The 25,812-nt window shown below is 35.8% G+C and overlaps 1 protein-coding gene across 2 annotated transcripts in view; it reads right to left on the reverse strand.

Annotated features, from left to right (window-relative positions):
• Positions 1 to 25,812, reverse strand: part of ppfia2 (PTPRF interacting protein alpha 2) — a 269,462-nt gene that overhangs the window by 39,675 nt on the left and 203,975 nt on the right. For both annotated transcript variants that reach the window (XM_090200717.1, XM_090200718.1), the window contains exons 15-16: positions 25,157 to 25,377; positions 23,556 to 23,793 (exon numbers count right to left, since the gene is read on the reverse strand). In XM_090200717.1, the coding sequence (XP_090056843.1) occupies positions 23,556 to 23,793; positions 25,157 to 25,377 (459 nt within the window). The remainder of the gene's footprint in view (positions 1 to 23,555; positions 23,794 to 25,156; positions 25,378 to 25,812) is intronic.

The following is a 25,812-nucleotide window of genomic DNA, read 5'->3' on the forward strand; positions in this document are numbered from 1 at the left end:
TATTGACCTAATGTCGACAGCACTTTTATTGACCTAACAAACAATACTTTTATTGACCTAACAGACAGTACTTTTATTGACCTAACAGACAGTACTTTTATTGACCTAACAGACAGTACTTTTATTGACCTAACAGACAGTACTTTTATTGACCTAATGTAGACAGTACTTTTATTGACCTAATGTAGAATACTTTTATTGACCTAACAGACAGTACTTTTATTGACCTAACAGACAGTACTTTTATTGACCTAACAGACAGTACTTTTATTGACCTAACAGACAGTACTATTATTGACCTAATGTAGACAGCACTTTTATTGACCTAACAGACAGTACTTTTATTGACCTAACAGACAGTACTTTTATTGACCTAACAGACAGTACTTTTATTGACCTAACAGACCTAATAGACAGTAATTTAATTGACCTAACAGACAGTACTTTTATTGACCTAATGTAGACAGTACTTTTATTGACCTAACAGACAGTACTTTTATTGACCTAACAGACAGTACTTTTATTGACCTAACAGACCTAATAGACAGTAATTTAATTGACCTAACAGACAGTACTTTTATTGACCTAATGTAGACAGTACTTTTATTGACCTAACAGACAGTACTTTTATTGACCTAACAGACCTAATAGACAGTAATTTAATTGACCTAACAGACAGTACTTTAATTGACCTAATGTAGACAGCACTTTTATTGACCTAACAGACAGTACTTTTATTGGCCTAACAGACAGTACTTTTATTGGCCTAACAGACAGTACTTTTATTGACCTAATGTAGACTACTTTTATTGACCTAACAGGCATTACTTTTATTGACCTAACAGACAGTACTTGTATTGCCCTAATGTAGACAGTACTTTCATTGACCTAACAGACAGTACTTTTATTGCCCTAACAGACGTTACTTTTATTGACCTAATGTAGAATACTTGTATTGACTTAACAGACAGTACTTTTATTGACCTAATGTAGACAGCACTTTTATTGACCTAACAGACAGTACTTTTATTGGCCTAACAGACAGTACTTTTATTGGCCTAACAGACAGTACTTTTATTGCCCTAACAGGCAGTACTTTTATTGACCTAATGTAGACTACTTTTATTGACCTAACAGGCAGTACTTTTATTGACCTAACAGCCAGTACTTTTATTGGCCTAACAGCCAGTACTTTTATTGGCCTAACAGCCAGTACTTTTATTGGCCTAATGTAGACAGTACTTTTATTGACCTAACAGACAGTACTTTTATTGACCTAACAGAACTAATAGACAGTAATTTAATTGACCTAACAGACAGTACTTTTATTGACCTAATGTAGACAGCACTTTTATTGACCTAACAGACAGTACTTTTATTGACCTAACATACAGTACTTTTATTGACCTAATGTAGACAGCACTTTTATTGACCTAACAGACAGTACTTTTATTGACCTAATGTAGACAGCACTTTTATTGACCTAACAGACAGTACTTTTATTGGCCTAACAGACAGTACTTTTATTGCCCTAACAGGCAGTACTTTTATTGACCTAACAGACAGTACTTTTATTGACCTAATGTAGACAGCACTTTTATTGACCTAATGTAGACAGTACTTTCATTGACCTAACAGACAGTACTTTTATTGGCCTAACAGACAGTACTTGTATTGCCCTAATGTAGACAGTACTTTCATTGACCTAACAGACAGTACTTTTATTGGCCTAACAGACGCTACTTTTATTGACCTAATGTAGAATACTTGTATTGACTTAACAGGCAATACTTTTATTGACCTAATGTAGACTACTTTTATTGACCTAACAGGCAGTACTTTTATTGGCCTAACAGCCAGTACTTTTATTGGCCTAACAGCCAGTACTTTTATTGGCCTAACAGCCAGTACTTTTATTGGCCTAATGTAGACATTACTTTTATTGACCTAACGTAGACAGTACTTTTATTGACCTAACAGACAGTACTTTTATTGACCTAACAGACAGTACTTTTACTGGCCTAACAGACAGTACTTTTATTGACCTAATGTCGACAGCACTTGTATTGACCTAACAGACGATACTTTTATTGACCTAACAGACAGTACTTTTATTGACCTAAGAGACAGTACTTTTATTGACCTAACAGACAGTACTTTTATTGACCTAACAGACAGTACTTTTATTGACCTAACATACAGTACTTTTATTGACCTAATGTAGACAGCACTTTTATTGACCTAATGTAGACAGCACTTTTATTGACCTAACAGACAGTACTTTTATTGACCTAACAGACAGTACTTTTATTGACCTAACAGACTACTTTTATTGACCTAACAGACCTAATAGACAGTAATTTAATTGACCTAACAGACAGTACTTTTATTGACCTAATGTAGACAGCACTTTTATTGACCTAACAGACAGTACTTTTATTGGCCTAACAGACAGTACTTTTATTGGCCTAACAGGCAGTACTTTTATTGACCTAACAGACAGTACTTTTATTGACCTTATGTAGACTACTTTTATTGACCTAACAGGCAGTACTTTTATTGACCTAATGTAGACTACTTTTATTGACCTAACAGGCAGTACTTTTATTGACCTAACAGCCAGTACTTTTATTGGCCTAACAGCCAGTACTTTTATTGGCCTAATGTAGACAGTACTTTTATTGACCTAACAGACAGTACTTTTATTGACCTAACAGACCTAATAGACAGTAATTTAATTGACCTAACAGACAGTACTTTTATTGACCTAATGTAGACAGTACTTTTATTGACCTAACAGACAGTACTTTTATTGACCTAATGTAGACAGCACTTTTATTGACCTAACAGACAGTACTTTTATTGACCTAAGAGACAGTACTTTTATTGACCTAATGTAGACAGCACTTTTATTGACCTAACAGACAGTACTTTTATTGACCTAATGTAGACAGCACTTTTATTGACCTAACAGACAGTACTTTTATTGGCCTAACAGACAGTACTTTTATTGGCCTAACAGACAGTACTTTTATTGCCCTAACAGGCAGTACTTTTATTGACCTAATGTAGACTACTTTTATTGACCTAACAGGCAGTACTTTTATTGACCTAACAGCCAGTACTTTTATTGACCTTATGTAGACTACTTTTATTGACCTAACAGGCATTACTTTTATTGACCTAACAGACAGTACTTTTATTGGCCTAACAGACTGTACTTTTATTGGCCTAACAGACGTTACTTTTATTGACCTAATGTAGAATACTTGTATTGACTTAACAGACAATACTTTTATTGACCTAATGTAGACTACTTTTATTGACCTAACAGGCAGTACTTTTATTGACCTAATGTAGACTACTTTTATTGACCTAACAGGCAGTACTTTTATTGACCTAACAGCCAGTACTTTTATTGGCCTAACAGCCAGTACTTTTATTGGCCTAATGTAGACAGTACTTTTATTGACCTAACAGACAGTACTTTTATTGACCTAACAGACCTAATAGACAGTAATTTAATTGACCTAACAGACAGTACTTTTATTGACCTAATGTAGACAGTACTTTTATTGACCTAACAGACAGTACTTTTATTGACCTAATGTAGACAGCACTTTTATTGACCTAACAGACAGTACTTTTATTGACCTAAGAGACAGTACTTTTATTGACCTAATGTAGACAGCACTTTTATTGACCTAACAGACAGTACTTTTATTGACCTAATGTAGACAGCACTTTTATTGACCTAACAGACAGTACTTTTATTGGCCTAACAGACAGTACTTTTATTGGCCTAACAGACAGTACTTTTATTGCCCTAACAGGCAGTACTTTTATTGACCTAATGTAGACTACTTTTATTGACCTAACAGGCAGTACTTTTATTGACCTAACAGCCAGTACTTTTATTGGCCTAACAGCCAGTACTTTTATTGGACTAACAGCCAGCACTTTTATTGGCCTAACAGCCAGTACTTTTATTGACCTAATGTAGACAGTACTTTTATTGACCTAACAGACGATACTTTTATTGACCTAACAGACAGTACTTTTATTGACCTAACAGACAGTACTTTTATTGGCCTAACAGACAGTACTTTTATTGACCTAATGTAGAATACTTTAATTGACCTAACAGACAATACTTTTATTGACCTAATGTAGAATACTTTAACTGACCTAAAATACAGTACTTTTATTGACCTAACAGACAGTACTTTTATTGACCTAAGAGACAGTACTTTTATTGACCTAACAGACAGTACTTTTATTGACCTAACAGACAGTACTTTTATTGACCTAACATACAGTACTTTTATTGACCTAATGTAGACAGCACTTTTATTGACCTAATGTAGACAGCACTTTTATTGACCTAACAGACAGTACTTTTATTGACCTAACAGACAGTACTTTTATTGACCTAACAGACCTAATAGACAGTAATTTAATTGACCTAACAGACAGTACTTTTATTGACCTAATGTAGACAGTACTTTTATTGACCTAACAGACAGTACTTTTATTGACCTAATGTAGACAGCACTTTTATTGACCTAACAGACAGTACTTTTATTGACCTAACAGACAGTACTTTTATTGGCCTAACAGACAGTACTTGTATTGCCCTAATGTAGACAGTACTTTCATTGACCTAACAGACAGTACTTTTATTGACCTAATGTAGACTACTTTTATTGACCTAACAGGCATTACTTTTATTGACCTAACAGACAGTACTTTTATTGGCCTAACAGACAGTACTTGTATTGCCCTAATGTAGACAGTACTTTCATTGACCTAACAGACAGTACTTTTATTGGCCTAACAGACGTTACTTTTATTGACCTAATGTAGAATACTTGTATTGACTTAACAGACAGTACTTTTACTGGCCTAACAGACAGTACTTTTATTAACCTAATGTAGACAGTACTTTTATTGACCTAACAGACGATACTTTTATTGACCTAACAGACAGTACTTTTATTGACCTAACAGACAGTACTTTTATTGGCCTAACAGACAGTACTTTTATTGACCTAATGTAGAATACTTTAATTGACCTAACAGACAATACTTTTATTGACCTAATGTAGAATACTTTAATTGACCTAACATACAGTACTTTTATTGACCTAACAGACAGTACTTTTATTGACCTAACAGACAGTACTTTTATTGACCTAACAGACAGTACTTTTATTGACCTAACAGACAGTACTTTTACTGGCCTAACAGACAGTACTTTTATTGACCTAATGTCGACAGCACTTTTATTGACCTAACAGACGATACTTTTATTGACCTAACAGACAGTACTTTTATTGACCTAAGAGACAGTACTTTTATTGACCTAACAGACAGTACTTTTATTGACCTAACAGACAGTACTTTTATTGACCTAACATACAGTACTTTTATTGACCTAATGTAGACAGCACTTTTATTGACCTAACAGACAGTACTTTTATTGACCTAACAGACAGTACTTTTATTGACCTAACAGACCTAATAGACAGTAATTTAATTGACCTAACAGACAGTACTTTTATTGACCTAATGTAGACAGTACTTTTATTGACCTAACAGACAGTACTTTTATTGACCTAATGTAGACAGCACTTTTATTGACCTAACAGACAGTACTTTTATTGGCCTAACAGGCAGTACTTTTATTGACCTAACAGACAGTACTTTTATTGACCTAATGTAGACTACTTTTATTGACCTAACAGGCATTACTTTTATTGATCTAACAGACAGTACTTTTATTGGCCTAACAGACAGTACTTGTATTGCCCTAATGTAGACAGTACTTTCATTGACCTAACAGACAGTACTTTTATTGGCCTAACAGACGTTACTTTTATTGACCTAATGTAGAATACTTGTATTGACTTAACAGACAATACTTTTATTGACCTAATGTAGACTACTTTTATTGACCTAACAGGCAGTACTTTTATTGACCTAACAGCCAGTACTTTTATTGGCCTAACAGCCAGTACTTTTATTGGCCTAACAGCCAGTACTTTTATTGGCCTAACAGCCAGTACTTTTATTGGCCTAACAGCCAGTATTTTTATTGGCCTAATGTAGACAGTACTTTTATTGACCTAACAGACAGTACTTTTATTGACCTAACAGACCTAATAGACAGTAATTTAATTGACCTAACAGACAGTACTTTTATTGACCTAATGTAGACAGTACTTTTATTGACCTAACAGACAGTACTTTTATTGACCTAATGTAGACAGCACTTTTATTGACCTAACAGACCTAAAAGACAGTACTTTTATTGACCTAAGAGACAGTACTTTTATTGACCTAATGTAGACAGCACTTTTATTGACCTAACAGACAGTACTTTTATTGACCTAACATACAGTACTTTTATTGACCCAACAGACAGTACTTTTATTGACCTAATGTAGACAGCACTTTTATTGACCTAACAGACAGTACTTTTATTGGCCTAACAGACAGTACTTTTATTGGCCTAACAGACAGTACTTTTATTGCCCTAACAGGCAGTACTTTTATTGACCTAATGTAGAATACTTTTATTGACCTAACAGGCATTACTTTTATTGACCTAACAGACAGTACTTTTATTGGCCTAACAGACAGTACTTGTATTGCCCTAATGTAGACAGTACTTTCATTGACCTAACAGACAGTACTTTTATTGGCCTAACAGACGTTACTTTTATTGACCTAATGTAGAATACTTGTATTGACTTAACAGACAATACTTTTATTGACCTAATGTAGACTACTTTTAATGACCTAACAGGCAGTACTTTTATTGACCTAACAGCCAGTACTTTTATTGGCCTAACAGCCAGTACTTTTATTGGCCTAACAGCCAGCACTTTTATTGGCCTAACAGCCAGTACTTTTATTGACCTAATGTAGACAGTACTTTTATTGACCTAACAGACAGTACTTTTATTGACCTAACGTAGACAGTACTTTTATTGACCTAACGTAGACAGTACTTTTATTGACCTAATGTAGACTACTTTTATTGACCTAACAGGCAGTACTTTTATTGACCTAACAGCCAGTACTTTTATTGGCCTAACAGCCAGTACTTTTATTGGACTAACAGCCAGCACTTTTATTGGCCTAACAGCCAGTACTTTTATTGACCTAATGTAGACAGTACTTTTATTGACCTAACAGACGATACTTTTATTGACCTAACAGACAGTACTTTTATTGACCTAACAGACAGTACTTTTATTGGCCTAACAGACAGTACTTTTATTGACCTAATGTAGAATACTTTAATTGACCTAACAGACAATACTTTTATTGACCTAATGTAGAATACTTTAACTGACCTAAAATACAGTACTTTTATTGACCTAACAGACAGTACTTTTATTGACCTAAGAGACAGTACTTTTATTGGCCTAACAGACAGTACTTGTATTGCCCTAATGTAGACAGTACTTTCATTGACCTAACAGACAGTACTTTTATTGGCCTAACAGACGTTACTTTTATTGACCTAATGTAGAATACTTGTATTGACTTAACAGACAGTACTTTTACTGGCCTAACAGACAGTACTTTTATTAACCTAATGTAGACAGTACTTTTATTGACCTAACAGACGATACTTTTATTGACCTAACAGACAGTACTTTTATTGACCTAACAGACAGTACTTTTATTGGCCTAACAGACAGTACTTTTATTGACCTAATGTAGAATACTTTAATTGACCTAACAGACAATACTTTTATTGACCTAATGTAGAATACTTTAATTGACCTAACATACAGTACTTTTATTGACCTAACAGACAGTACTTTTATTGACCTAACAGACAGTACTTTTATTGACCTAACAGACAGTACTTTTATTGACCTAACAGACAGTACTTTTACTGGCCTAACAGACAGTACTTTTATTGACCTAATGTCGACAGCACTTTTATTGACCTAACAGACGATACTTTTATTGACCTAACAGACAGTACTTTTATTGACCTAAGAGACAGTACTTTTATTGACCTAACAGACAGTACTTTTATTGACCTAACAGACAGTACTTTTATTGACCTAACATACAGTACTTTTATTGACCTAATGTAGACAGCACTTTTATTGACCTAACAGACAGTACTTTTATTGACCTAACAGACAGTACTTTTATTGACCTAACAGACCTAATAGACAGTAATTTAATTGACCTAACAGACAGTACTTTTATTGACCTAATGTAGACAGTACTTTTATTGACCTAACAGACAGTACTTTTATTGACCTAATGTAGACAGCACTTTTATTGACCTAACAGACAGTACTTTTATTGGCCTAACAGGCAGTACTTTTATTGACCTAACAGACAGTACTTTTATTGACCTAATGTAGACTACTTTTATTGACCTAACAGGCATTACTTTTATTGATCTAACAGACAGTACTTTTATTGGCCTAACAGACAGTACTTGTATTGCCCTAATGTAGACAGTACTTTCATTGACCTAACAGACAGTACTTTTATTGGCCTAACAGACGTTACTTTTATTGACCTAATGTAGAATACTTGTATTGACTTAACAGACAATACTTTTATTGACCTAATGTAGACTACTTTTATTGACCTAACAGGCAGTACTTTTATTGACCTAACAGCCAGTACTTTTATTGGCCTAACAGCCAGTACTTTTATTGGCCTAACAGCCAGTACTTTTATTGGCCTAACAGCCAGTACTTTTATTGGCCTAACAGCCAGTATTTTTATTGGCCTAATGTAGACAGTACTTTTATTGACCTAACAGACAGTACTTTTATTGACCTAACAGACCTAATAGACAGTAATTTAATTGACCTAACAGACAGTACTTTTATTGACCTAATGTAGACAGTACTTTTATTGACCTAACAGACAGTACTTTTATTGACCTAATGTAGACAGCACTTTTATTGACCTAACAGACCTAAAAGACAGTACTTTTATTGACCTAAGAGACAGTACTTTTATTGACCTAATGTAGACAGCACTTTTATTGACCTAACAGACAGTACTTTTATTGACCTAACATACAGTACTTTTATTGACCCAACAGACAGTACTTTTATTGACCTAATGTAGACAGCACTTTTATTGACCTAACAGACAGTACTTTTATTGGCCTAACAGACAGTACTTTTATTGGCCTAACAGACAGTACTTTTATTGCCCTAACAGGCAGTACTTTTATTGACCTAATGTAGAATACTTTTATTGACCTAACAGGCATTACTTTTATTGACCTAACAGACAGTACTTTTATTGGCCTAACAGACAGTACTTGTATTGCCCTAATGTAGACAGTACTTTCATTGACCTAACAGACAGTACTTTTATTGGCCTAACAGACGTTACTTTTATTGACCTAATGTAGAATACTTGTATTGACTTAACAGACAATACTTTTATTGACCTAATGTAGACTACTTTTAATGACCTAACAGGCAGTACTTTTATTGACCTAACAGCCAGTACTTTTATTGGCCTAACAGCCAGTACTTTTATTGGCCTAACAGCCAGCACTTTTATTGGCCTAACAGCCAGTACTTTTATTGACCTAATGTAGACAGTACTTTTATTGACCTAACAGACAGTACTTTTATTGACCTAACGTAGACAGTACTTTTATTGACCTAACGTAGACAGTACTTTTATTGACCTAATGTAGACTACTTTTATTGACCTAACAGGCAGTACTTTTATTGACCTAACAGCCAGTACTTTTATTGGCCTAACAGCCAGTACTTTTATTGGACTAACAGCCAGCACTTTTATTGGCCTAACAGCCAGTACTTTTATTGACCTAATGTAGACAGTACTTTTATTGACCTAACAGACGATACTTTTATTGACCTAACAGACAGTACTTTTATTGACCTAACAGACAGTACTTTTATTGGCCTAACAGACAGTACTTTTATTGACCTAATGTAGAATACTTTAATTGACCTAACAGACAATACTTTTATTGACCTAATGTAGAATACTTTAACTGACCTAAAATACAGTACTTTTATTGACCTAACAGACAGTACTTTTATTGACCTAAGAGACAGTACTTTTATTGACCTAACAGACAGTACTTTTATTGACCTAACAGACAGTACTTTTATTGACCTAACATACAGTACTTTTATTGACCTAATGTAGACAGCACTTTTATTGACCTAATGTAGACAGCACTTTTATTGACCTAACAGACAGTACTTTTATTGACCTAACAGACAGTACTTTTATTGACCTAACAGACCTAATAGACAGTAATTTAATTGACCTAACAGACAGTACTTTTATTGACCTAATGTAGACAGTACTTTTATTGACCTAACAGACAGTACTTTTATTGACCTAATGTAGACAGCACTTTTATTGACCTAACAGACAGTACTTTTATTGGCCTAACAGGCAGTACTTTTATTGACCTAACAGACAGTACTTTTATTGGCCTAACAGACAGTACTTGTATTGCCCTAATGTAGACAGTACTTTCATTGACCTAACAGACAGTACTTTTATTGGCCTAACAGACGTTACTTTTATTGACCTAATGTAGAATACTTGTATTGACTTAACAGACAGTACTTTTACTGGCCTAACAGACAGTACTTTTATTGACCTAATGTAGACAGTACTTTTATTGACCTAACAGACGATACTTTTATTGACCTAACAGACAGTACTTTTATTGACCTAACAGACAGTACTTTTATTGGCCTAACAGACAGTACTTTTATTGACCTAATGTAGAATACTTTAATTGACCTAACAGACAATACTTTTATTGACCTAATGTAGAATACTTTAATTGACCTAACATACAGTACTTTTATTGACCTAACAGACAGTACTTTTATTGACCTAACAGACAGTACTTTTATTGACCTAACAGACAGTACTTTTATTGACCTAACAGACAGTACTTTTACTGGCCTAACAGACAGTACTTTTATTGACCTAATGTCGACAGCACTTTTATTGACCTAACAGACGATACTTTTATTGACCTAACAGACAGTACTTTTATTGACCTAAGAGACAGTACTTTTATTGACCTAACAGACAGTACTTTTATTGACCTAACAGACAGTACTTTTATTGACCTAACATACAGTACTTTTATTGACCTAATGTAGACAGCACTTTTATTGACCTAACAGACAGTACTTTTATTGACCTAACAGACAGTACTTTTATTGACCTAACAGACCTAATAGACAGTAATTTAATTGACCTAACAGACAGTACTTTTATTGACCTAATGTAGACTACTTTTATTGACCTAACAGGCATTACTTTTATTGACCTAACAGACAGTACTTTTATTGGCCTAACAGACAGTACTTGTATTGCCCTAATGTAGACAGTACTTTCATTGACCTAACAGACAGTACTTTTATTGGCCTAACAGACGTTACTTTTATTGACCTAATGTAGAATACTTGTATTGACTTAACAGACAGTACTTTTACTGGCCTAACAGACAGTACTTTTATTGACCTAATGTAGACAGTACTTTTATTGACCTAACAGACGATACTTTTATTGACCTAACAGACAGTACTTTTATTGACCTAACAGACAGTACTTTTATTGGCCTAACAGACAGTACTTTTATTGACCTAATGTAGAATACTTTAATTGACCTAACAGACAATACTTTTATTGACCTAATGTAGAATACTTTAATTGACCTAACATACAGTACTTTTATTGACCTAACAGACAGTACTTTTATTGACCTAACAGACAGTACTTTTATTGACCTAACAGACAGTACTTTTATTGACCTAACAGACAGTACTTTTACTGGCCTAACAGACAGTACTTTTATTGACCTAATGTCGACAGCACTTTTATTGACCTAACAGACGATACTTTTATTGACCTAACAGACAGTACTTTTATTGACCTAAGAGACAGTACTTTTATTGACCTAACAGACAGTACTTTTATTGACCTAACAGACAGTACTTTTATTGACCTAACATACAGTACTTTTATTGACCTAATGTAGACAGCACTTTTATTGACCTAACAGACAGTACTTTTATTGACCTAACAGACAGTACTTTTATTGACCTAACAGACCTAATAGACAGTAATTTAATTGACCTAACAGACAGTACTTTTATTGACCTAATGTAGACAGTACTTTTATTGACCTAACAGACAGTACTTTTATTGACCTAATGTAGACAGCACTTTTATTGACCTAACAGACAGTACTTTTATTGGCCTAACAGGCAGTACTTTTATTGACCTAACAGACAGTACTTTTATTGACCTAATGTAGACTACTTTTATTGACCTAACAGGCATTACTTTTATTGACCTAACAGACAGTACTTTTATTGGCCTAACAGACAGTACTTGTATTGCCCTAATGTAGACAGTACTTTCATTGACCTAACAGACAGTACTTTTATTGGCCTAACAGACGTTACTTTTATTGACCTAATGTAGAATACTTGTATTGACTTAACAGACAATACTTTTATTGACCTAATGTAGACTACTTTTATTGACCTAACAGGCAGTACTTTTATTGACCTAACAGCCAGTACTTTTATTGGCCTAACAGCCAGTACTTTTATTGGCCTAACAGCCAGTACTTTTATTGGCCTAACAGCCAGTACTTTTATTGGCCTAACAGCCAGTATTTTTATTGGCCTAATGTAGACAGTACTTTTATTGACCTAACAGACAGTACTTTTATTGACCTAACAGACCTAATAGACAGTAATTTAATTGACCTAACAGACAGTACTTTTATTGACCTAATGTAGACAGTACTTTTATTGACCTAACAGACAGTACTTTTATTGACCTAATGTAGACAGCACTTTTATTGACCTAACAGACCTAAAAGACAGTACTTTTATTGACCTAAGAGACAGTACTTTTATTGACCTAATGTAGACAGCACTTTTATTGACCTAACAGACAGTACTTTTATTGACCTAACATACAGTACTTTTATTGACCCAACAGACAGTACTTTTATTGACCTAATGTAGACAGCACTTTTATTGACCTAACAGACAGTACTTTTATTGGCCTAACAGACAGTACTTTTATTGGCCTAACAGACAGTACTTTTATTGCCCTAACAGGCAGTACTTTTATTGACCTAATGTAGAATACTTTTATTGACCTAACAGGCATTACTTTTATTGACCTAACAGACAGTACTTTTATTGGCCTAACAGACAGTACTTGTATTGCCCTAATGTAGACAGTACTTTCATTGACCTAACAGACAGTACTTTTATTGGCCTAACAGACGTTACTTTTATTGACCTAATGTAGACAGCACTTTCATTGACCTAACAGACAGTACTTGTATTGACTTAACAGACAATACTTTTATTGACCTAATGTAGACTACTTTTATTGACCTAACAGGCAGTACTTTTATTGACCTAACAGCCAGTACTTTTATTGGCCTAACAGCCAGTACTTTTATTGGCCTAACAGCCAGCACTTTTATTGGCCTAACAGCCAGTACTTTTATTGACCTAATGTAGACAGTACTTTTATTGACCTAACAGACAGTACTTTTATTGACCTAACGTAGACAGTACTTTTATTGACCTAACGTAGACAGTACTTTTATTGACCTAACAGACAGTACTTTTATTGACCTAACAGACAGTACTTTTATTGGCCTAACAGACAGTACTTTTATTGACCTAATGTAGACAGTACATTCATTGACCTAGCAGACAGTACTTTTATTGGCCTAACAGACAGTACTTTTATTGACCTAATGTAGAATACTTTTATTGACTTAACAGACAATACTTTTATTGACCTAACAGACAATACTTTTATTGACCTAACAGACAGTACTTTTATTGGCCTAACAGACATTACTTTTATTGACCTAATGTAGACAGTACTTTCATTGACCTAACAGACAGTACTTTTATTGGCCTAACAGACAGTACTTTTATTCACCTAGTGTAGAATACTTTTATTGACTTAACAGACAATACTTTTATTGACCTAATGTAGAATACTTTAATTGACCTAACAGACAATACTTTTATTGACCTAATGTAGAATACTTTAATTGACCTAACAGACAGTACTTTTATTGACCTAACAGACAGTACTTTTATTGACCTAATGTAGAATACTTTTATTGACCTAACAGATAATACTTTTATTGACCTAACAGACAGTACTTTTATTGACCTAACATACAGTACTTTTTTTGACCTAACATACAGTACTTTTATTGGCCTAACAGACAGTACTTTTATTGACCTAATGTAGACAGCACTTTTATTGACCTAACAGACAGTACTTTTATTGACCTAACATACAGTACTTTTATTGACCTAACAGACAGTACTTTTATTGACCTAATGTCGACAGCACTTTTATTGACCTAACAGACAATACTTTTATTGACCTAACAGACAGTACTTTTATTGACCTAACAGACAGCACTTTTATTGACCTAACAGACAGTACTTTTATTGACCTAACAGACAGTACTTTTATTGACCTAACAGACCTAATAGACAGTAATTTAATTGACCTAACAGACAGTACTTTTATTGACCTAATGTAGACAGTACTTTTATTGACCTAACAGACAGTACTTTAATTGACCTAATGTAGACAGCACTTTTATTGACCTAACAGACAGTACTTTTATTGGCCTAACAGACAGTACTTTTATTGGCCTAACAGACAGTACTTTTATTGACCTAACAGACAGTACTTTTATTGGCCTAACAGACAGTACTTTTATTGGCCTAACAGACAGTACTTTTATTGGCCTAACAGGCAGTACTTTTATTGACCTAACAGACAGTACTTTTATTGACCTAACAGGCAGTACTTTTATTGACCTAACAGGCATTACTTTTATTGACCTAACAGACAGTACTTGTATTGCCCTAATGTAGACAGTACTTTCATTGACCTAACAGACAGTACTTTTATTGGCCTAACAGACGTTACTTTTATTGACCTAATGCAGAATACTTGTATTGACTTAACAGACAATACTTTTATTGACCTAATGTAGACTACTTTTATTGACCTAACAGGCAGTACTTTTATTGACCTAACAGCCAGTACTTTTATTGGCCTAACAGCCAGTACTTTTATTGGCCTAACAGCCAGTACTTTTATTGGCCTAACAGCCAGTACTTTTATTGGCCTAACAGCCAGTACTTTTATTGGCCTAATGTAGACAGTACTTTTATTGACCTAACAGACAGTACTTTTATTGACCTAACAGACCTAATAGACAGTAATTTAATTGACCTAACAGACAGTACTTTTATTGACCTAATGTAGACAGTACTTTTATTGACCTAACAGACAGTACTTTTATTGACCTAATGTAGACAGCACTTTTATTGACCTAACAGACCTAACAGACAGTACTTTTATTGACCTAAGAGACAGTACTTTTATTGACCTAATGTAGACAGCACTTTTATTGACCTAACAGACAGTACTTTTATTGACCTAACATACAGTACTTTTATTGACCTAATGTAGACAGCACTTTTATTGACCCAACAGACAGTACTTTTATTGACCTAATGTAGACAGCACTTTTATTGACCTAACAGACAGTACTTTTATTGGCCTAACAGACAGTACTTTTATTGGCCTAACAGACAGTACTTTTATTGGCCTAACAGACAGTACTTTTATTGGCCTAACAGACAGTACTTTTATTGACCCAACAGACAGTACTTTTATTGACCTAATGTAGAATACTTTTATTGACCTAACAGACAATACTTTTATTGACCTAATGTAGAATACTTTAATTGACCTAACATACAGTACTTTTATTGACCTAACAGACAGTACTTTTATTGACCTAACAGACAGTACTTTTATTGACCTAACAGACAGTACTTTTATTGACCTAACAGACAGTACTTTTACTGGCCTAACAGACAGTACTTTTATTGACCTAATGTCGACAGCACTTTTATTGACCTAACAGACGATACTTTTATTGACCTAACAGACAGTACTTTTATTGACCTAAGAGACAGTACTTTTATTGACCTAACAGACAGTACTTTTATTGACCTAACAGACAGTACTTTTATTGACCTAACATACAGTACTTTTATTGACCTAATGTAGACAGCACTTTTATTGACCTAACAGACAGTACTTTTATTGACCTAACAGACAGTACTTTTATTGACCTAACAGACCTAATAGACAGTAATTTAATTGACCTAACAGACAGTACTTTTATTGACCTAATGTAGACTACTTTTATTGACCTAACAGGCATTACTTTTATTGACCTAACAGACAGTACTTTTATTGGCCTAACAGACAGTACTTGTATTGCCCTAATGTAGACAGTACTTTCATTGACCTAACAGACAGTACTTTTATTGGCCTAACAGACGTTACTTTTATTGACCTAATGTAGAATACTTGTATTGACTTAACAGACAGTACTTTTACTGGCCTAACAGACAGTACTTTTATTGACCTAATGTAGACAGTACTTTTATTGACCTAACAGACGATACTTTTATTGACCTAACAGACAGTACTTTTATTGACCTAACAGACAGTACTTTTATTGGCCTAACAGACAGTACTTTTATTGACCTAATGTAGAATACTTTAATTGACCTAACAGACAATACTTTTATTGACCTAATGTAGAATACTTTAATTGACCTAACATACAGTACTTTTATTGACCTAACAGACAGTACTTTTATTGACCTAACAGACAGTACTTTTATTGACCTAACAGACAGTACTTTTATTGACCTAACAGACAGTACTTTTACTGGCCTAACAGACAGTACTTTTATTGACCTAATGTCGACAGCACTTTTATTGACCTAACAGACGATACTTTTATTGACCTAACAGACAGTACTTTTATTGACCTAAGAGACAGTACTTTTATTGACCTAACAGACAGTACTTTTATTGACCTAACAGACAGTACTTTTATTGACCTAACATACAGTACTTTTATTGACCTAATGTAGACAGCACTTTTATTGACCTAACAGACAGTACTTTTATTGACCTAACAGACAGTACTTTTATTGACCTAACAGACCTAATAGACAGTAATTTAATTGACCTAACAGACAGTACTTTTATTGACCTAATGTAGACAGTACTTTTATTGACCTAACAGACAGTACTTTTATTGACCTAATGTAGACAGCACTTTTATTGACCTAACAGACAGTACTTTTATTGGCCTAACAGGCAGTACTTTTATTGACCTAACAGACAGTACTTTTATTGACCTAATGTAGACTACTTTTATTGACCTAACAGGCATTACTTTTATTGACCTAACAGACAGTACTTTTATTGGCCTAACAGACAGTACTTGTATTGCCCTAATGTAGACAGTACTTTCATTGACCTAACAGACAGTACTTTTATTGGCCTAACAGACGTTACTTTTATTGACCTAATGTAGAATACTTGTATTGACTTAACAGACAATACTTTTATTGACCTAATGTAGACTACTTTTATTGACCTAACAGGCAGTACTTTTATTGACCTAACAGCCAGTACTTTTATTGGCCTAACAGCCAGTACTTTTATTGGCCTAACAGCCAGTACTTTTATTGGCCTAACAGCCAGTACTTTTATTGGCCTAACAGCCAGTATTTTTATTGGCCTAATGTAGACAGTACTTTTATTGACCTAACAGACAGTACTTTTATTGACCTAACAGACCTAATAGACAGTAATTTAATTGACCTAACAGACAGTACTTTTATTGACCTAATGTAGACAGTACTTTTATTGACCTAACAGACAGTACTTTTATTGACCTAATGTAGACAGCACTTTTATTGACCTAACAGACCTAAAAGACAGTACTTTTATTGACCTAAGAGACAGTACTTTTATTGACCTAATGTAGACAGCACTTTTATTGACCTAACAGACAGTACTTTTATTGACCTAACATACAGTACTTTTATTGACCCAACAGACAGTACTTTTATTGACCTAATGTAGACAGCACTTTTATTGACCTAACAGACAGTACTTTTATTGGCCTAACAGACAGTACTTTTATTGGCCTAACAGACAGTACTTTTATTGCCCTAACAGGCAGTACTTTTATTGACCTAATGTAGAATACTTTTATTGACCTAACAGGCATTACTTTAATTGACCTAACAGACAGTACTTTTATTGGCCTAACAGACAGTACTTGTATTGCCCTAATGTAGACAGTACTTTCATTGACCTAACAGACAGTACTTTTATTGGCCTAACAGACGTTACTTTTATTGACCTAATGTAGAATACTTGTATTGACTTAACAGACAATACTTTTATTGACCTAATGTAGACTACTTTTATTGACCTAACAGGCAGTACTTTTATTGACCTAACAGCCAGTACTTTTATTGGCCTAACAGCCAGTACTTTTATTGGCCTAACAGCCAGCACTTTTATTGGCCTAACAGCCAGTACTTTTATTGACCTAATGTAGACAGTACTTTTATTGACCTAACAGACAGTACTTTTATTGACCTAACGTAGACAGTACTTTTATTGACCTAACGTAGACAGTACTTTTATTGACCTAACAGACAGTACTTTTATTGACCTAACAGACAGTACTTTTATTGGCCTAACAGACAGTACTTTTATTGACCTAATGTAGACAGTACATTCATTGACCTAGCAGACAGTACTTTTATTGGCCTAACAGACAGTACTTTTATTGACCTAATGTAGAATACTTTTATTGACTTAACAGACAATACTTTTATTGACCTAACAGACAATACTTTTATTGACCTAACAGACAGTACTTTTATTGGCCTAACAGACATTACTTTTATTGACCTAATGTAGACAGTACTTTCATTGACCTAACAGACAGTACTTTTATTGGCCTAACAGACAGTACTTTTATTCACCTAGTGTAGAATACTTTTATTGACTTAACAGACAATACTTTTATTGACCTAATGTAGAATACTTTAATTGACCTAACAGACAATACTTTTATTGACCTAATGTAGAATACTTTAATTGACCTAACAGACAGTACTTTTATTGACCTAACAGACAGTACTTTTATTGACCTAATGTAGAATACTTTTATTGACCTAACAGATAATACTTTTATTGACCTAACAGACAGTACTTTTATTGACCTAACATACAGTACTTTTTTTGACCTAACATACAGTACTTTTATTGGCCTAACAGACAGTACTTTTATTGACCTAATGTAGACAGCACTTTTATTGACCTAACAGACAGTACTTTTATTGACCTAACATACAGTACTTTTATTGACCTAACAGACAGTACTTTTATTGACCTAATGTCGACAGCACTTTTATTGACCTAACAGACAATACTTTTATTGACCTAACAGACAGTACTTTTATTGACCTAACAGACAGCACTTTTATTGACCTAACAGACAGTACTTTTATTGACCTAACAGACAGTACTTTTATTGACCTAACAGACCTAATAGACAGTAATTTAATTGACCTAACAGACAGTACTTTTATTGACCTAATGTAGACAGTACTTTTATTGACCTAACAGACAGTACTTTAATTGACCTAATGTAGACAGCACTTTTATTGACCTAACAGACAGTACTTTTATTGGCCTAACAGACAGTACTTTTATTGGCCTAACAGACAGTACTTTTATTGACCTAACAGACAGTACTTTTATTGGCCTAACAGACAGTACTTTTATTGGCCTAACAGACAGTACTTTTATTGGCCTAACAGGCAGTACTTTTATTGACCTAACAGACAGTACTTTTATTGACCTAACAGGCAGTACTTTTATTGACCTAACAGGCATTACTTTTATTGACCTAACAGACAGTACTTGTATTGCCCTAATGTAGACAGTACTTTCATTGACCTAACAGACAGTACTTTTATTGGCCTAACAGACGTTACTTTTATTGACCTAATGCAGAATACTTGTATTGACTTAACAGACAATACTTTTATTGACCTAATGTAGACTACTTTTATTGACCTAACAGGCAGTACTTTTATTGACCTAACAGCCAGTACTTTTATTGGCCTAACAGCCAGTACTTTTATTGGCCTAACAGCCAGTACTTTTATTGGCCTAACAGCCAGTACTTTTATTGGCCTAACAGCCAGTACTTTTATTGGCCTAATGTAGACAGTACTTTTATTGACCTAACAGACAGTACTTTTATTGACCTAACAGACCTAATAGACAGTAATTTAATTGACCTAACAGACAGTACTTTTATTGACCTAATGTAGACAGTACTTTTATTGACCTAACAGACAGTACTTTTATTGACCTAATGTAGACAGCACTTTTATTGACCTAACAGACCTAACAGACAGTACTTTTATTGACCTAAGAGACAGTACTTTTATTGACCTAATGTAGACAGCACTTTTATTGACCTAACAGACAGTACTTTTATTGACCTAACATACAGTACTTTTATTGACCTAATGTAGACAGCACTTTTATTGACCTAACAGACAGTACTTTTATTGGCCTAACAGACAGTACTTTTATTGGCCTAACAGACAGTACTTTTATTGGCCTAACAGACAGTACTTTTATTGGCCTAACAGACAGTACTTTTATTGACCCAACAGACAGTACTTTTATTGACCTAATGTAGAATACTTTTATTGACCTAACAGGCATTACTTTTATTGACCTAACAGACAGTACTTTTATTGGCCTAACAGACAGTACTTGTATTGCCCTAATGTAGACAGTACTTTCATTGACCTAACAGACAGTACTTTTATTGGCCTAACAGACGTTACTTTTATTGACCTAATGTAGAATACTTGTATTGACTTAACAGACAATACTTTTATTGACCTAATGTAGACTACTTTTATTGACCTAACAGGCAGTAGTTTTATTGACCTAACAGCCAGTACTTTTATTGGCCTAACAGCCAGTACTTTTATTGGCCTAACAGCCAGCACTTTTATTGGCCTAACAGCCAGTACTTTTATTGACCTAATGTAGACAGTACTTTTATTGACCTAACAGCCAGTACTTTTATTGGCCTAACAGCCAGTACTTTTATTGGCCTAACAGCCAGTACTTTTATTGGCCTAATGTAGACAGTACTTTTATTGACCTAACAGACAGTACTTTTATTGACCTAACAGACCTAATAGACAGTAATTTAATTGACCTAACAGACAGTACTTTTATTGACCTAATGTAGACAGTACTTTTATTGACCTAACAGACAGTACTTTTATTGACCTAATGTAGACAGCACTTTTATTGACCTAACAGACCTAACAGACAGTACTTTTATTGACCTAAGAGACAGTACTTTTATTGACCTAATGTAGACAGCACTTTTATTGACCTAACAGACAGTACTTTTATTGACCTAACATACAGTACTTTTATTGACCTAATGTAGACAGCACTTTTATTGACCTAACAGACAGTACTTTTATTGGCCTAACAGACAGTACTTTTATTGGCCTAACAGACAGTACTTTTATTGGCCTAACAGACAGTACTTTTATTGGCCTAACAGACAGTACTTTTATTGACCCAACAGACAGTACTTTTATTGACCTAATGTAGAATACTTTTATTGACCTAACAGGCATTACTTTTATTGACCTAACAGACAGTACTTTTATTGGCCTAACAGACAGTACTTGTATTGCCCTAATGTAGACAGTACTTTCATTGACCTAACAGACAGTACTTTTATTGGCCTAACAGACGTTACTTTTATTGACCTAATGTAGAATACTTGTATTGACTTAACAGACAATACTTTTATTGACCTAATGTAGACTACTTTTATTGACCTAACAGGCAGTAGTTTTATTGACCTAACAGCCAGTACTTTTATTGGCCTAACAGCCAGTACTTTTATTGGCCTAACAGCCAGCACTTTTATTGGCCTAACAGCCAGTACTTTTATTGACCTAATGTAGACAGTACTTTTATTGACCTAACAGACAGTACTTTTATTGACCTAACTCACAGTACTTTTATTGACCTAATGTAGAATACTTTTATTGACCTAACAGACAGTACTTTTATTGACCTAATGTAGACAGCACTTTTATTGACCTAACAGACAGTATTTTTATTGACCTAATGTAGACAGTACTTTTATTGACCTAATGTAGACAGTACTTTTACTGACCTAACAGACAGTACTTTTATTGACCTAATGTAGACAGTACTTTTATTGGCCTAATGTAGACAGTACTTTTACTGACCTAACAGACAGTACTTTTATTGACCTAATGTAGACAGTACTTTTACTGACCTAACAGACAGTACTTTTACTGACCTAACAGACAGTATTTCTATTGCTCAATAGGACAATAGTGGCAAGTATAAAAAAAGTCCTTAAAACATAGTAAACAAACATAGCACAGTCTATCACATCCTGGTATCTACAACACACACAAACCAAGCCAAGCTCTACAATGAAGGAGTAATGAACCCCAGCCAGATAGATTATGCAACTCAATCCATCAAGGAAAGGACCCCATCTAAATAAAGTTGAAAGAAAGCCAATACATGCTTTTACAAGTGGCTGTGCTTCTATTGGCCCTGTCCTGCACCACAATACAGACAGAGCCCGATACGGCTATGGTAGCATTCGTCAAGATTGGGATACACTCGTACATGCACATGTAACAGTATAACTTTAGACTGTCCCCTCGCCCATACCCGGGTGCGAACCAGGGACCCAGGGACCCCACAACAACAGTCACCCTCGAAGCATCGTTACCCATCGCTCCACAAAAGCCTCGGCCCTTGCAGAGCAAGGGGAACTACTACTTCAAGGTCTCAGAGCAAGTGACGTCACCGATTGAAACACTATTTAGCGTGCACCACCGCTAAGCTAGCGTTTCACATCCGTTACACACAACACACACACACATACACAACCCCCACACCCCGTTCTGACCCCAGCAGCGTACCAGTGTCATGATACCCATGCGCTCCATGTCTGCGGTGCTGCGGTGGTCCAACTTGGGGGTGGAGTGTCCGCTGGGCGGGGAGGAAGAGGCCAGGGAGGAGGCGGTGGCCGAGGCGGTGGTGCGCACTATTTAGCGCGCACCACCGCTAACTAGCTAGCGTTTCACATCCGTTACACTCACCCCCCTTTTGACCTCCTACTTTTCCGCAGCAACCAGTGATCCGGGTCAACAGCATCAATGTAACAGTATAACTTTAGACCGTCCCCTCGCCCATACCCGGGCGCGAACCAGGGACCCTCTGCACACATCAACAACTGACACCCACGAAGCATCATTACCCATCGCTCCACAAAAGCCGCGGCCGTTGCAGAGCAAGGGGAACTACTACTTCAAGGTCTCAGAGCAAGTGACGTCACCGATTGAAACACTATTTAGCGTGCACCACCGCTAAGCTAGCGTTTCACATCCGTTACACACAACACACACACACATACACAACCCCCACACCCCGTTCTGACCCCAGCAGCGTACCAGTGTCATGATACCCATGCGCTCCATGTCTGCGGTGCTGCGGTGGTCCAACTTGGGGGTGGAGTGTCCGCTGGGCGGGGAGGAAGAGGCCAGGGAGGAGGCGGTGGCCGAGGCGGTGATGGAGGCTCCGGGGTGATGCATACGGGCGAGGTTGAGACCCTCCAGGCTGACGCTGGCCACACGGTTCTCTATCTCCTCCGCCCGCAGCTCTGTCGACTCCTTCTCCTCCTGGATCAGTCTGGGAGAGAGGTCGAGGGGGAGGCAGAGCGGGAGGGAGGGATTGATTAGACTTATTTCACAGTTGTATTCAGCCACTGAATATATAGAAAGATCATTCATCCAACAAGATTCTGAGAATTCTCAGAATCCCTTGGTCCTTTGTGGTTCAATTCTCTGGATGGTCATGGAAATCCCCACTGCAGACCCATAGGGCTCCTCTTAAAGACAACGCGGGGAGACATAAAGCCAGTTCATTACCCATAAACCACATAGGTTCATAACACTACCTCACAACACTAATTAGTTTAGAAATGAATTCAGAGGGCTTTCTGCCATCGGAGCTGAAATCGTATTCCAACTCAGCATAATCACCCTGATGAGGCATGTCTCTATCGATTCTGCTCATGAGCAAAAAACAATAAAGGCCTGAGGTAAATTAACAACTCTTCACTTTAAAATGTCACTTAAGCTTAGGGTTGTGTGAAATAATACTTGGCTAATCACCAGACAAGAAGATCAGTACAATATTAACAAGCAAGTAACAGACCTTGTATCTTGAATAAGCCTAAACCAATAAATGCTGTTGTTTGATTTCAAACTGTGTCAGGCTCCCAATGTTAACCAAGTGTTAATCATCTCAATACAATAGATTATTCTGACAGCTAACTGGGTAAATGATCAATACTTGAATAAAACTACAGTATATCAGTGTCAGCTCCTCGCAGCTTTTCTAGGAACTGTAACTGGCAGTATCTGAGGTTTGTGTTTAATTCACCTAGACAGGGCATCACACTCTGCAGACAAGAGCCAACAAGCTTCAGCCCTGAAGACAAGTGTGTCCACACACATATATCCAATCAATTACTGTCTCATTAATTCAATTTAATCGCCACAGAAACCTGAGGCACGTAGCCCACTGATAGGATGAACCAGCCTTAGGGGTGGAGATAGCTAGGCCGACACCCTGAAGCTCTCCCTCATGTCAAGCACTTAGAGGCATATTTTACCGATCAACAATGAAGTGACCAACATTGATTTTATTAATCCATGTGTCAGTAATGTTTCCCAAGGAACTTGATCCGCCTAACATACAACTTGATTTACATAAGGATTAGTCACAAGGGGTGTTTCCTGGCAATGAGACCTGACCAGGAAGCCCACAGTTTTTATCTGGTCCCTAGCATGGTCTGTCCAATAAGAGCAGGGTTAAAGTCAGGTAAATGTCTGGTCCCCAGCATGGTCTGTCCAATAAGAGCAGGGTTAAAGTCAGGTGAATGTCTGGTCCCTAGCATGGTCTGTCCAATAAGAGCAGGGTTAAAGTCAGGTAAATGTCTGGTCCCTAGCATGGTCTGTCCAATAAGAGCAGGGTTAAGGTCCCGTACCGTATCTCTTTGTTAATGGCGTCTAGCTGCTCCTGCAGCATCATGGCTAGGGTCTGGGCGTCTGAGTGACCGCCGGGGGACAGCAGGTCCATGGAGCTGAACATGGTCTCCCGGTCATCGTCATCAATGTCCGACATGTCAGACATCTCACTCTCAAACGGGTGGCTACCCAGGATGCCTAGCTGCTGAGAGCGCCACTCGTGCTCCCCCAGTGACTTAGCCTGTAGGGGAGGGAGGGTTCACAGATACAGAAGTGTGCACTAATCAAGGGAGTGTTCTTGAGGTAATCCCGGTAAAAGATCATGGGCAGGATGACATAACTGTAGAGAGATGTGAAAGTTTTATGTAAAGAGACTTGAATATTTTTTTGCACTGTACAAATATTACAGCACACATTATGATTAATGCATTCAATGCAGTATTTTGGTTTGATAAAATAATTGGCTAAGTAAAGCTGTCAGCTTCAGGGAGCCTAAAATGTCTCATAATTCTCCTTTCATCAGACAAAATAATGAGGCTTGACTTTTAATACACCCCAAAGTATCTTAATAAGCCATTAAATAGTTTTTAATGTAAAAATAATACGCTGAAACAAGCTTCTAAGATTAATGCTGAATGTCAGTATTTATCAACAGGTTATTTCAGTCTTCATGGTG

Source organism: Oncorhynchus mykiss, chromosome 15 (genome assembly GCF_057628025.1).
Source record: "Oncorhynchus mykiss isolate SJ-2025 chromosome 15, ASM5762802v1, whole genome shotgun sequence".
Lineage (NCBI taxonomy): Eukaryota > Metazoa > Chordata > Actinopteri > Salmoniformes > Salmonidae > Oncorhynchus > Oncorhynchus mykiss.